This window comes from Aegilops tauschii, chromosome 5, assembly GCF_002575655.3.
Source record: "Aegilops tauschii subsp. strangulata cultivar AL8/78 chromosome 5, Aet v6.0, whole genome shotgun sequence".
Taxonomy (NCBI): domain Eukaryota; kingdom Viridiplantae; phylum Streptophyta; class Magnoliopsida; order Poales; family Poaceae; genus Aegilops; species Aegilops tauschii.
The window spans coordinates 467,177,461-467,189,091 of record NC_053039.3 but is presented as its reverse complement, the minus strand read 5'-3'; the positions used below and the strand labels follow the sequence as shown (position 1 = coordinate 467,189,091).

Genomic DNA, 11,631 nt, shown 5'->3' with positions numbered 1-11,631 from the left:
GCCGCGCCCGAACCACGTGATTGACCAGAGTAAGTCGTCCAGGCCTGGTGATCAGCCCTCTTTGCCATCCCGGCATCAGCTTTAGCACTGTATCAATGATCGGCTGCCAGTCTGATCTCTTAAGCTGCTTGATGCCCAACTACAAGCCTAGGTACTTGATCGGGAATTTCTCCATCTTCCAAGGAAGAGCCTCTTTCACTAGTTCTTCCCCCTCCTCTGTGGCTCTAATCATGACAGCCGAGGACTTAGCGTAGTTCATGACCAGGCCCGATGCCTCTCCAAAGATCCCAAGGGTTTCCTTCACAAACAGCAGGTCCGATCTCGTCGGCCTTATGAAGAGCACGACATCATCTGCGTATAAAGACAACCGCTGCAGAGGCGTACAGCTAGGCATCGTGCTAAGCACTTGCAGCTCTTGAGCTTTGACCATCATCTCCGTAAGCACATCCATGGCAATAACAAAGAGAAGAGGGGAGAGGGACTCTCCTTGGCGTAGCCCTTGCGCGTGCATAAACTTCTCTCCCGCACAGCCATTAACAACCACTCTGGAGCTAGCCGAAGTGAGCAGAGTTGCAATCCAGGAGATCCAGCGATCAAAGAACCCTTTGGCGCGTGGCACCTCGAATAGAAACAGCCAGCATAGGGAATCAAAAGCCCTCGATATGTCAAGTTTCAGCAGTACTCCTTTGGTTTTCCTTTTCATGATAGACTGCATGTACACGATTGGAGTTCACTTTGTAATAAGCTGGGTCCCATATGTCATCCTCTTAGTACATGAGCCAAGTGTCCTGTACTTGGTGCAGTCACTGGAGACCCGTATGTACTCAAGTGAGAATAGTTCTCAAGTGTCAACCCATCAAATGGTGCGTACTTGGGGCAGTCATTGAAGACTCGTATGTACATGACGGCGATAAAACTTCGTAACCTGTTGGGTCCACATATCAGCCTCTCAATACATGAACCAAATTCTCCAGCATGGTGCTCATGGTAGCAGATTCCCATTCCAGATCACCACAACAAGCATTCAGTAAAAGGTATTTCGTACACGTCCAAAACAACGAAGTAACACCCTTTTTGCCTCCAATAAATCAAATCACGACCTCCATTCAACGGCCAAAACTTTAAAGACAAAAATTGTACACATCAGCGGCAGGCTGAAATTACAGTGGGCATGCCGGACAAAAGTAGCAGGCAGAGCTATTATACACGACTAGACCACGATCCAGTCCCTGTGGCAACTCAACAACACCTTTGCAAAATCAGAACCCTAGAACCCCCACCCCCAAAAGGGAACAGAAAGAATACCTAGTACAATAACACTATTTCCTTTTGCCATTCCAATTGGAAGCAAAAAAAACACATACAACCCCATTATATCCACCGGCAAGCTGGGTATATACAAGTGAAGCCTCAGCGGATCTTCAGAGAACCTCTGAGTTGATATGCCATACTTCTCATGCTAGGGAAACAGTTTGGAGAGCTCGTAATTAGCGCTGACCTAGATGAAGTTATATTCCTCATCTTTGTAGTAACTTCCGCTTTCTTGTAGATGATTCTATTTTGGCACGGCTGTGGGCTAAAAGCCAGTCTCTCAAACATAAATCATTTTTTCTGCAGAGAAGGGGCAAGATTCCGCTGAGTGAGACTTCAGATGGATCATATCAACCAATGTCTGATGAAGCTACTATATCCAGGCAAGAGCACCTCGATCATTTGCCGCTGCTTGGGGACGGCCCCTGGTTGGAGTTGCTGGCCTGTTTGCATTCAGCTCCTGAATGCCATTTAATGTATAGCATAGTGAACACATGGACCAAAGCAATCTGGCTAGTTCAAATAAAGAAATGTCTTTCCAACAAAATAATGTGTTACCTGCATCCATGTATCTTCGATCTGATCTGGTGAGGTCTCAGGTGATGTGATTGCAGGAGGCAAAGGATGAATTAGCTTTGGAACAACTACAAGATCTCTACCCAAAACTAGGATTGCACCAGCATTGTTTGCAGTACCTGTGTGCATACCATGCAAATCTATCACAAACTGAGCCAACAGAATGAGACCAAATATTGTTAAATCATATTCTCACCGCAATAATTTGTTGCTGAGAAAAGAGTGATCAGGTGGCCTTGAGCAAAGCGCTCAAAGCCATCCATCACGCACTCATGCGCTCGTACAATTAATTGAAGGTCGTTGTTGTTACAGAACTCCATAACACGATCAGGCTGTGTCAACAACACGTGTTAGCTTCAGAAATCAAAGGGGACAAAGAAAAGGGGAGATGAATTCATCAATATAAGGAATAGGGAGTGCTAACCCCAAATGTAACAAGACCAGGCCCCCGAGCATTTGGTCTTAATCCTTCAACGCTGTCATTTTCTGTTGGATCAGACCTGTAAGCATCACAGCAAGATCATGGATCAACAACACACTCCAGCTAAGGGTAAATATTAGTGTAAGTTGTTGAAATGCTGACCATAGAAGATCCATGAGGACAACCGAGCCTGCTTCCATGGTAATTGGTCTTTGAAGATTCTCGATCTGTTCTACATGGTTGATTGAGCGACCGATGCCACCATGCATACAGATAATTTTCTTTTCTATGAGTGCAGCCAAAGGAAGCCAGTTAAATAGCCTATTCATACGATGCCATGTCCAGATGCCATCTCTTTCGCCCTATATTTTCAGCAAAGAACACACACATGTAAGAAAAGATAAAAGGTGATATTGGACGAAATACAGTATACAAAGAAAAAGTTACCATTCGCTCTATACACTCTATTCGGAAGCCAAATAAAGCGTTAATGTCAGCGGCCTCATGATTTCCACGAATTAAATGTACGTTTTGCGGATATTCAACCTGTAATGTACAATAGTTTAGATATTACAATTTAGATAAACAGCATAGAAGAACAGGTCTAAAAGTTGCCGATTACTACCTTCAAAGCAAGAAGAAGGGACATAGTTTCTAAACTGTGCTGCCCACGATCCACATAATCACCCAAGAAGAGATAATCAATGTACCTGCAGGTTAAGACAAGACAATAAGCTAGCTGAAGATGACTAAACTACCCCCTCCAAAATATCATCTCTAAACTACTATATTCAAGGGACAGCGATATTTATTGAAGACAACGAACAGGGAACAAAACTAATTCTGAATCGGGGTTGAAGTTCTAGAGATTAGTACACTAAAAAAATATATCAGATATGGTGTTTCCATAAAAATACTACCTCTGTCCCAAAAAGCTTGTCTTACATACTCCCTCCGTCCGGAAATACTTGTCATCAAAATGGAGAAAAGGGGATGTATCTAGATGTATTTTAGTTCTAGATACATCTCTTTTTATCCATTTTGATGACAAGTATTTTTGGACGGAGGGAGTACGTTTTAGTGTTAGATACATCCGTATCTAGACAAATCTAAGACAAGCTTTATGAGAGGGAGGTAATATTAGATATGGCATCAAAATTTCTCTTGGTGTTTGGCATATTGAAAAGCACCATAACTATTAGCAAAAAGAATTAAGAAAAGTGAGATCTTTATCACTCAAAAGCAAGAACGTACGCGATGTCTCCAGCCGTTGAAGGAGAACCATACTCATCAAACAATCGCATAAGGTCACCAAATTGACCATGTAAATCACCAAATATTTTAATGGGAGCTTTAAGTTGCAAAACACTTGGTTCACTTGAAAATATTCTCTCAGCACTATCACACAGATCTGCAATCTCATTGCAGTCCAAGAAGAACTGCCTTCGCACGGGAGGCTTCCAGCCGCGAGGTTTCAACAGAGATGCAATCACCTGGATATGTATAGCAGCAGACAGAACAGGAAGTGAATATACAGATGACATGAAGAACGGTAAGTATCACAGCCAATGCCTATATTGAGAACTGAAACTTCTACATCACCAAGGCTCATTACCATAGCAAATGAGCTACCAGATATTTATTTGTTTTTGTACATAGATGCCCAGCTTTAGACCAGAGAACACACATTAGCTTTGATTCAAATGTGGCCATATTTTGGATATGAAAAGGTACCTTTTTAGGAATACTATTAATGGACATCTGGCGGTCAAGCAACTTCCTTGCAGCAGTTGCATTCTCAGGTGTGCCATAGCTGACCCTTCTTCCTTCATTTTCAAACTGGTCAATCGAAAGCTGTCTGACCATGCCACCTAAGGCACCTCCAGTTTCCGCAGCCACTACCACCTGTCAGAAGAAAAAAAATGAGCATGTCATCTGACGTGATACAAAAGCGGCTTTAGCTACACAGGTAACAAGCACTGCCAAATGTATTAGTGCACTGACCTGATATAAATAAACTGCCAAATAAAACAAATGGACTACAAATGATACAACAAAATGCAACATATGGCCTATTCAGTACTCACAGCTCTATGGTGCAACCGAACACCAGGTGGAGGTGTCATATTATTTGAAAGTGCAGTGTCTGGTTTAATGAGGCTTGAATGTTTGTTGCTTGATGAAGAATCTGGAGACTGCTCCTTGTCAGACAACTCTTCTGCCTCACCATTAACCTGCCTAGCCTTTACAGCAGCTAAAGTAGCACTAATTGCCTCTGCCTCTGCTGCTGATGCTTCGACCAAGTAATCAACACCTTTACTTGATCTCCTGTGATGTAATTAATTTTGAAAAATAATCAAAATAATAATTTGGAAACAAATGCCAACTTGCTAATGAAAGATCACAGAACACACTCATGAAACAAATGGAGTGTACCTGTGTCCCTGCGGCACGGCGTTCTCAGGGCTAATATCAGTATACATGTCCCCATTAAGAGGAGGAGCAACTGGTGTTCCAAGAACTACAGATCCATCTGGAGCTGATTCTGAAGCTGCCTGTTTTGTACGTTCATCATTGTAAGCATATCTTCCAGGTGCCTTTCCAGCTTGTGTGTCAGTAGCTGCTGCACTTGCTGCTGCGTGATTAGCAGCAGTTGTCGTTTCTGCGGCAGCAAGATCTTCAGCCACAAGAAGATCATCCAGCAATACACCTACATTGGTAATCCTAAGTTGTTAGCACAAAATAGGTAAATGTGATAGCATTAAACATTACGAAATAAAAGTATAAATAGTCAATTATTCTGAACAGGCAAATATGAATGTACTTTATACAACTGAAAACTATATAAATTATTGTGCATTATTGAAGATATTTTTAAGTGCTTCAGACAAAAGAACGAAGGAGTATGACAACGGTACTAATGTGAACTATCAACAAAACTAACCTCAGACCCCAAAGAATGTGTACGACAGAAAGAGTGTAGTGGCCAGTCATTCCTAATGCGCTCAGGATAGAACACTAATGGACCGGTAGTGTATGTCCCATTAAAAGGTACTCCCTCCATCCCATAATATAAGAACGTTTTTGACAATGTCAAAAACGTTCTTATATTATGGGACGGAGGGAGTAGTAAATGAGACAAAAATGACACAGCAAGAGGAATCAAAATGAATGGCAACTTATTTGACATTACATTCTGGGGACAACCAGTCCACGGCATCTGTTAACCATACAATAATTTGATAACTCACAGGGGCGGATGCTAATATCGTAAATGTCATTCACATAGAACATACAATCATCCTACAATTACCAAACGACCAAGGTGTGAACAATATACATTTGTAAGTTAAGTAATTTGTCCGTCATGGAGTACCACGTGATGGACCTTTAGTAAGTCCCTTCATGTCAGAGAACACTAATTTTATTTGATCAGGGTGAATTGAAAATAATATATGGCATTTCATCTAAGCAAAAACATAGGGTTGTGAGGTCACATGCTCATAAATCAAATAGAAGTATGAAACAAGTAGACTCTGAATGTGTAAAGTGGTGGCACCAGCAAAGTCAAAGCTCAGCACACATGCATGAAATGCAATGTGGAGATAAATGGATAGGTCTTGGTTGATTTGCAATATATAGAATTAATGATAACAAACAAGTTACCTAGCAAGTAGCAAAAGTGAGGAGCTTTGGGAGATCGGGTTCATAGAACTGCATGAAAGAAAATGCATGTTTCTGTGCACAATTATCAGCTTACCTCCCCGTAAACCTCCATAAAGGAATATTAAGTCACCAACAGCAGCTGCTGCATGCCTACACCGTCGTGTAAGTTCAACAGCAGCATCGCCTCCTGCTGCATCCGCACTATATCTTCCTGTCCTGGGAGTTGTGACAACTGACTTCGTGTCGCACCAAACTCCAGCAGCCGTGTCCAGCACTGGAATCAGGTAGAATGGTACGAAGTTATACGAAAATTGCAGGAGTCTGCGTCCTAATTCTTGTACATAACTAAAGTAATTAACTTTGATGCTGATATAACTTTAAATGACCAAAGATAAATTCAGTGCTAGGCTGCTAGGAAAAGAGGCAGAAAAATTGGCTCATATCAGCAGCCATGGGTGACAAGAGTGAACTACAGGAATGTTTTGCTATTCAAACATCTTACAGAGATTGACATAATTAGCAAGTGATGTTTAAGTTATAATACTGAAAGTATTGGAGTTTTCAAGTACTTACAATAGTTCAGGTCTTTTTTAGACAATGAATACTGAAATCCACAAAAAGGATCTTTAACATTTTACATGTTAACATTCACACAAACTAAAAGAGACCGACTTCCTATAGACATTTCTGCCAATCATCAGCACAAACTATGAGGTCAGAATGCATGGTTTCATACCAGATTGTTAAACTGATATTGAAAAAAAAAAGTTATTTTAAAATTGGAACCTGCAACACTTGAGGAGTCCTCTACCATCCGACCACCTCCAAGAGCACCTCCTGACACATGAAGACGTGCATTCACAAAAACCTAAGCACAAGAAGAACAGGCATTAGACACACACCACGCTGGATAACATTTTTATTAAGAAAAAATAGGGATATGACTGAATGTCTTACAGCTGCATGTTGGTATCTTGGTGATGGAGAGACACCAGGGGCTATTGCCCACTCCCAGCGCCCATCTCTATGTTTTGCGAGACCATATGCACTTGATAGTGGCTGATAGTTTAACAAGGAGGGTACATTCTTAAGAATATAAGCTATATGGGATCTAAGATCTATTCATCACTCCAAATACTGATATTAAAGACACAGAAGCGGTGCAACAGAAATATGTGCTACTTCTACTAATCAAGTGTAATTAGACATCTGGAAATTCTGGCCATTACTTCACGGTAATTGTATCACTTGCATCATTTGAGCAATAAAAATGTCTTCTTTGCCTTGCAAGGAATAGATAGCTAGCCAACACAAAATAATGCTCTCATGACAGCTGCTACTCGGCAAATGGATGTTACTCATATATGCATTAACTACTTGCCACCCATAACCATGATCTCACTTCGAGGTGGCATAATTAACATAGTAACAAAGAAAATTCCACTTCATGGAAACCACCAGCTGCCTCACTAGAAACGCTCAAAATGTGCAATTATTTAATTCCATGTTTCCTTTTCATTTAGTCATATAAACTTAGCTACAGCAAGAGGTTCAAACATACTACTACTTCCATTGCAAAATAGATAGTCCTAGAAAACTTGCAGTCATATGTAACTTCCGCTATTCGTGATTCTATATATGAAGATTGCTGAGATTGGTAAAACGAGAATAATATTATTACATTTGTCATAAAAATCGTAATTCCAATTCTATTTTAGATTAAATTATACATTCACATAAAAAGACTATCAAAATTGCATCAATTAGACCATCATACCATGTTTAAAATGTCATGTATTTCGGAACAGAGGATTATATGATTATGTCAGAATTGTTTCACTTACCACACTATTACCATCCCTCCCACCGCAGAGTAAAAGTAGACCATCAGATCGTGCACTGGCAGTGGCATACCTGAAGAACAATACCACATGTACGTTTAGTGAAAGAAAATAAAAACCAGTTCTACTTCCAGTGAAATAATATAAAAGAATATGACCTAAATGCAGAAGTTGGATCACAACAAACTGAATGGGTAATAGGGTTGTTAACTTTGCCACATCATGCTACTCTGTACCATTACCATACAAAATAAATAGCAGCAAATATTAATTAAAGATAGCTTAACAATGGAGTAAAGTTGTACAAGATGGTAATTTAGAAGTAACATAGGTGTATTGTCAGGAGAATTTATAATATGTCAAGCCACTGTCACTAATACATTATTTGTAGCTCACCAATGTACTTTACCACATGAAGCATTTTTCATTTCTGTTAGCCACACTTACATGCATGGTGGTGGTCCTTCACCTTCTGGTTCAAGTTTCCTCCATTCATATGGCTTAGCAGCCGTATCAAGAGCCCATACATCCGCCAGAGGCCGCTTCCCTAAGCAAATCAAAACCGCCCAAGTACCAACACCATTCAGGGAAATACTAGGAATATTTATCTCAATCTTGACAAATATTTAAGGAGCAATTGCCTACCATCATTTCCACCTATTGTCAACAAGAACCTCTGTCCAACCAAGGCCATCACATGTCCATATCGTGGACCTGGACCAGGTCCTTGAACCACCACTCTATAAAGAGTATACCACCCTCAGAAGAGACAATGAAGAAATAAAACTCTCAAATCAAATTAGTGAAGAATAATAATCACCTGTGCCATCGCGGTCTCTGTTGTGTAAGATCTAGAACATGAAGGTCCTCTGCAGATAAACCAGCTGGGCCAATTCCACCCTGGATGGCAAGAAATGATGAAGAAAGACGAGATATTTAATGTTTTACCTCCATAAAGATTTGTAAGCAATAAAGAGAACCCCTTACAAAATCAAGTCCATGGTTTTAAACAATTATGCTATGCCAGTTACCTTGGTTAGATTAGCTTGGGAATAGTGGAGGGTTGTGTGTGTTTTAAACGGTAAAAACAAGTACTAATAGCAGACTAGTTATCTCAAACAATGTTAAGGGACCAGTCTGGTCACTAAATTGACACGCCATTAGTAATATACCTGAATGACAACCATGGTTCCAACCGCGGTTGCTACATGTGCAGCTCTTGGTGAAGGAGGCTCACCAAGTGGAGTAAGCCTGACAAAGTAGTATTGTGGTCAGGTTAGCTGATTTTTTGAGTGCTAGAAATCGAATTATCATGGTACCCTAGAAGAGAAGAGTTGTGAAGACTTTACTGAAGTAGCAGCCCAAGTATGAGATGTTGAAAAAGAGAAAGAAAAAGAGCAGGAAACCATTTATGGAATACCCTACCTGCTCCACTTATTTGATAATACATCGTAACAGTGGACATCTGCTGTGGCACCGGCAAGACCTGCGACCAAGGAGACCGTTGAGATAGTCGCCTATGTATTTGACTGGAATAAGATCAGAATTGTTCTCCAGATAAGATCATCTAGTTTTGCATTGCAGAGAATGATTTGGACACTGGAACAACTACACTTGTATTTTAAGCTTCAAATGATTCTTCCCAAAAGATTACACAAGTTGGCACTCAAAAGAGAAAGCCACAAATTTCATGTCAGTGACAGGTCTTGAAGAAGTTTCATTACGCTCCTATTTTGCTTAGATTAAAAAAAATGGTTCCGCCTGCTATGTTCATAGAATAGGCACAACTAGAGATAGCACATGATTGGAGACAGTAGAATGTTCCTGCAAACCAACCAGCCAACTACAATCCTATAAACATTTGGCAACTTTAGATGGTAGAGTTGAAAGAAAAATTGTCCACGGGATAGGGGATTATTCAGAAAGTTGTTTTACTACTCAATTTTAGTGCTACCTGAAACGGCATTGAGCATTCTAGCCCAGGGAATCAATTTGGTATTAAGAACCAATCAGCCGTAACTATATTCAGCATTTGAGTTGAGCAAATCCAATTCATCAAAATAGCTCGAATTTAATTCCTGAATAGTTAGAAGTAACAGCTGAATTTCAGCATATTTCAGCTTTCTAGACCCACTCAAAATTAGCTTTCAGGCCGACTTTACCCACAGAATAGCATGACTTTTCGGTGAATGGCCTGAAGCCCGGAAATTCATTTTTCATTCCAAACTGAAATCTCAAAGTCCGTAAACCAAACACTGTTCGACAGTGGGAGACCATTAGAAATGACAAGGCATGGGACAAAAGGCATTACGGATCCCGGCGCTGCCAGCTGAGGAGGGAGGCGTTGCAGAGTTGCCCTCTAGCGCGGTTGCCCCGCCGAAGAGGATGAGCCGCGGCCCGACGTAGCCAGGCGAGCCCTCCTCCCCGACGGCCGGCACTGCCGTGAGCGTGTGGCCGCAGCGGCACCCCGGGCCGTCCTCCTTCTTGTCGATCACCGCGTTCACCGCGGTGTACCCTGGCGCCGGCCTCGGCCCCGATCCTGCCACGGCCGGCGAGGCCGGAGCCGGCGCGGGCGTCCCGGGCGTCGACGGGGCGGACGAGGAGGAGGTCTCGCTCCCCGAGCCTCGGCCGAGCGCGGCGGCGGTGGTCGCGTCCGAGTCGGAGTCCGACTCCGTCGTCATGCGCGAGTCCACGTCCATGGCCGCCCGGTCCCGCTAGGGTTGGCCGGCGGAGCCCGAGATCCCCCGACGCGCCGGCCTAGGAGGCGCGGGCCCGGCCGGCACCGCCAGAGCCGTGAGCCGGGCGGCCGGCGGAACCCTAGATTCCCCCGCCCGGCGCGATTTGTCGGGTCCCGCTTGTCCGGCCTGCCGCGATGCGATCGCGAGGAGCGCGTGGGAGGGGAGGCGGGGAGAGAGAGAGCGCGCGCGCGCGCGGCCCGAGGCGGTGCCCCCGGGAGATTTGGGGCGAGAGTGGGAATTCGGGAGGCCGGCCGGGCGGTGCGCGCGGCGCGGGTGTGGGGGTGGGGGTGGTGGTGGTGGGATGGAACGGGGAATTCGGGGTGTCCCTGGGGGGCGGGGTGCAAATCTGGGGGTGCTTTGGTTTTGGTTGGAGCGGAGGAGACGAACGGGGGGACGGAGACGGAGAGAAGGGTGGGGAACGGGACGATGAAGGGGGGATGGGGAAATGGAGCATTTTGGTGCTACTCGGTGCGGTTTTCCCGTTCTGGCCTCGTTCCTGGCTTGGCTTTGCTTTGCTTTGCTCGCTCTGCTTCGAACTGCAGCTGGCAGCATGTCTTTTTGAGCATTTCTAACCGAATCCATTCCCTGTTTGTGCGTGGGACAGACCAGAAAAGTGCTCTTTAACCGGACTTGGCCATCTATCCGGACTACTCCAAGTATAGATTGGATCCACCTCAAATCCGTTTCAATTGTCTAAATCGACCCCCTTCCCGCGCTAGTCCTTCCTTTTTTTGCATTTGCGCCGCCGCCTTCCTCGTCCATCCTAGCCGCCGACGTATGCCCGCCGCCATGGACCTTGGGTCGGCCAATTTGGTGGGGTTCCTACTGTTGCACCGGCGAAACAGGAAAAGATCGGTTGCGAGGGTGTGGCTGCTAGCGCGATCGCGAGAAAACTGCGGCGAAGGAGGTCATCACTTGAAGTTCATCGCATCCGCTTCGGTAGTGTCCTCCACGCCCACACCCGATGGTGTTCCGGCTTTCACAGTGGTTGAGCGTCCCGAACGGCCCAACACAAGACCCGGGCACCTCCCCGAACCTGGCATACGAGTCGTCATAGCTCCAACAATCACGGACAACA

General features: G+C 43.8%; 1 protein-coding gene across 2 annotated transcripts; it reads right to left on the bottom strand.

The window, feature by feature from the left end:
- Window positions 1–1,071: 1,071 nt before the first annotated feature.
- LOC109764303 (serine/threonine-protein phosphatase BSL2 homolog) lies at window positions 1,072–10,992 on the bottom strand. 2 transcript variants are annotated; one of them, XM_020323153.4, is made up of 22 exons: window positions 10,127–10,992; window positions 9,241–9,301; window positions 8,988–9,066; window positions 8,636–8,715; window positions 8,461–8,555; window positions 8,263–8,362; window positions 7,819–7,888; window positions 6,932–7,033; window positions 6,761–6,842; window positions 6,069–6,248; window positions 4,745–5,018; window positions 4,396–4,636; window positions 4,043–4,213; window positions 3,563–3,801; window positions 2,934–3,018; window positions 2,756–2,854; window positions 2,471–2,670; window positions 2,312–2,387; window positions 2,084–2,219; window positions 1,870–2,006; window positions 1,705–1,771; window positions 1,072–1,611 (listed from the first exon to the last, which is right to left on the bottom strand). In XM_020323153.4, exons 1-22 carry the CDS (start codon window positions 10,512–10,514, stop codon window positions 1,592–1,594), a joined length of 2,982 nt encoding a protein of 993 aa, XP_020178742.1. In that variant the 5' UTR covers window positions 10,515–10,992; the 3' UTR covers window positions 1,072–1,591. The 2 variants fall into 2 exon arrangements, with proteins under 2 accessions (XP_020178742.1, XP_020178736.1); XM_020323147.4 differs by having other exon boundaries at window positions 1,303–1,771; window positions 10,127–10,980.
- Between the last annotated feature and the right edge of the window lie 639 nt (window positions 10,993–11,631).

Bases quoted from the DNA above. Each gene is read 5' to 3' on its own strand.
- LOC109764303 (XM_020323153.4), bottom strand. From the start codon at position 10,514: ATGGACGTGGACTCGCGCATGACGACGGAGTCGGACTCCGACTCGGAC. The intron at 6,843-6,931 runs GTAAGACATTCA...TCTTGTGCTTAG, and splicing joins CAAGATACCAACATGCAGCT to GTTTTTGTGAATGCACGTCT. The intron at 5,019-6,068 runs GTAAGCTGATAA...TTACCAATGTAG, and splicing joins TTATGGAGGTTTACGGGGAG to GTGTATTGCTGGATGATCTT.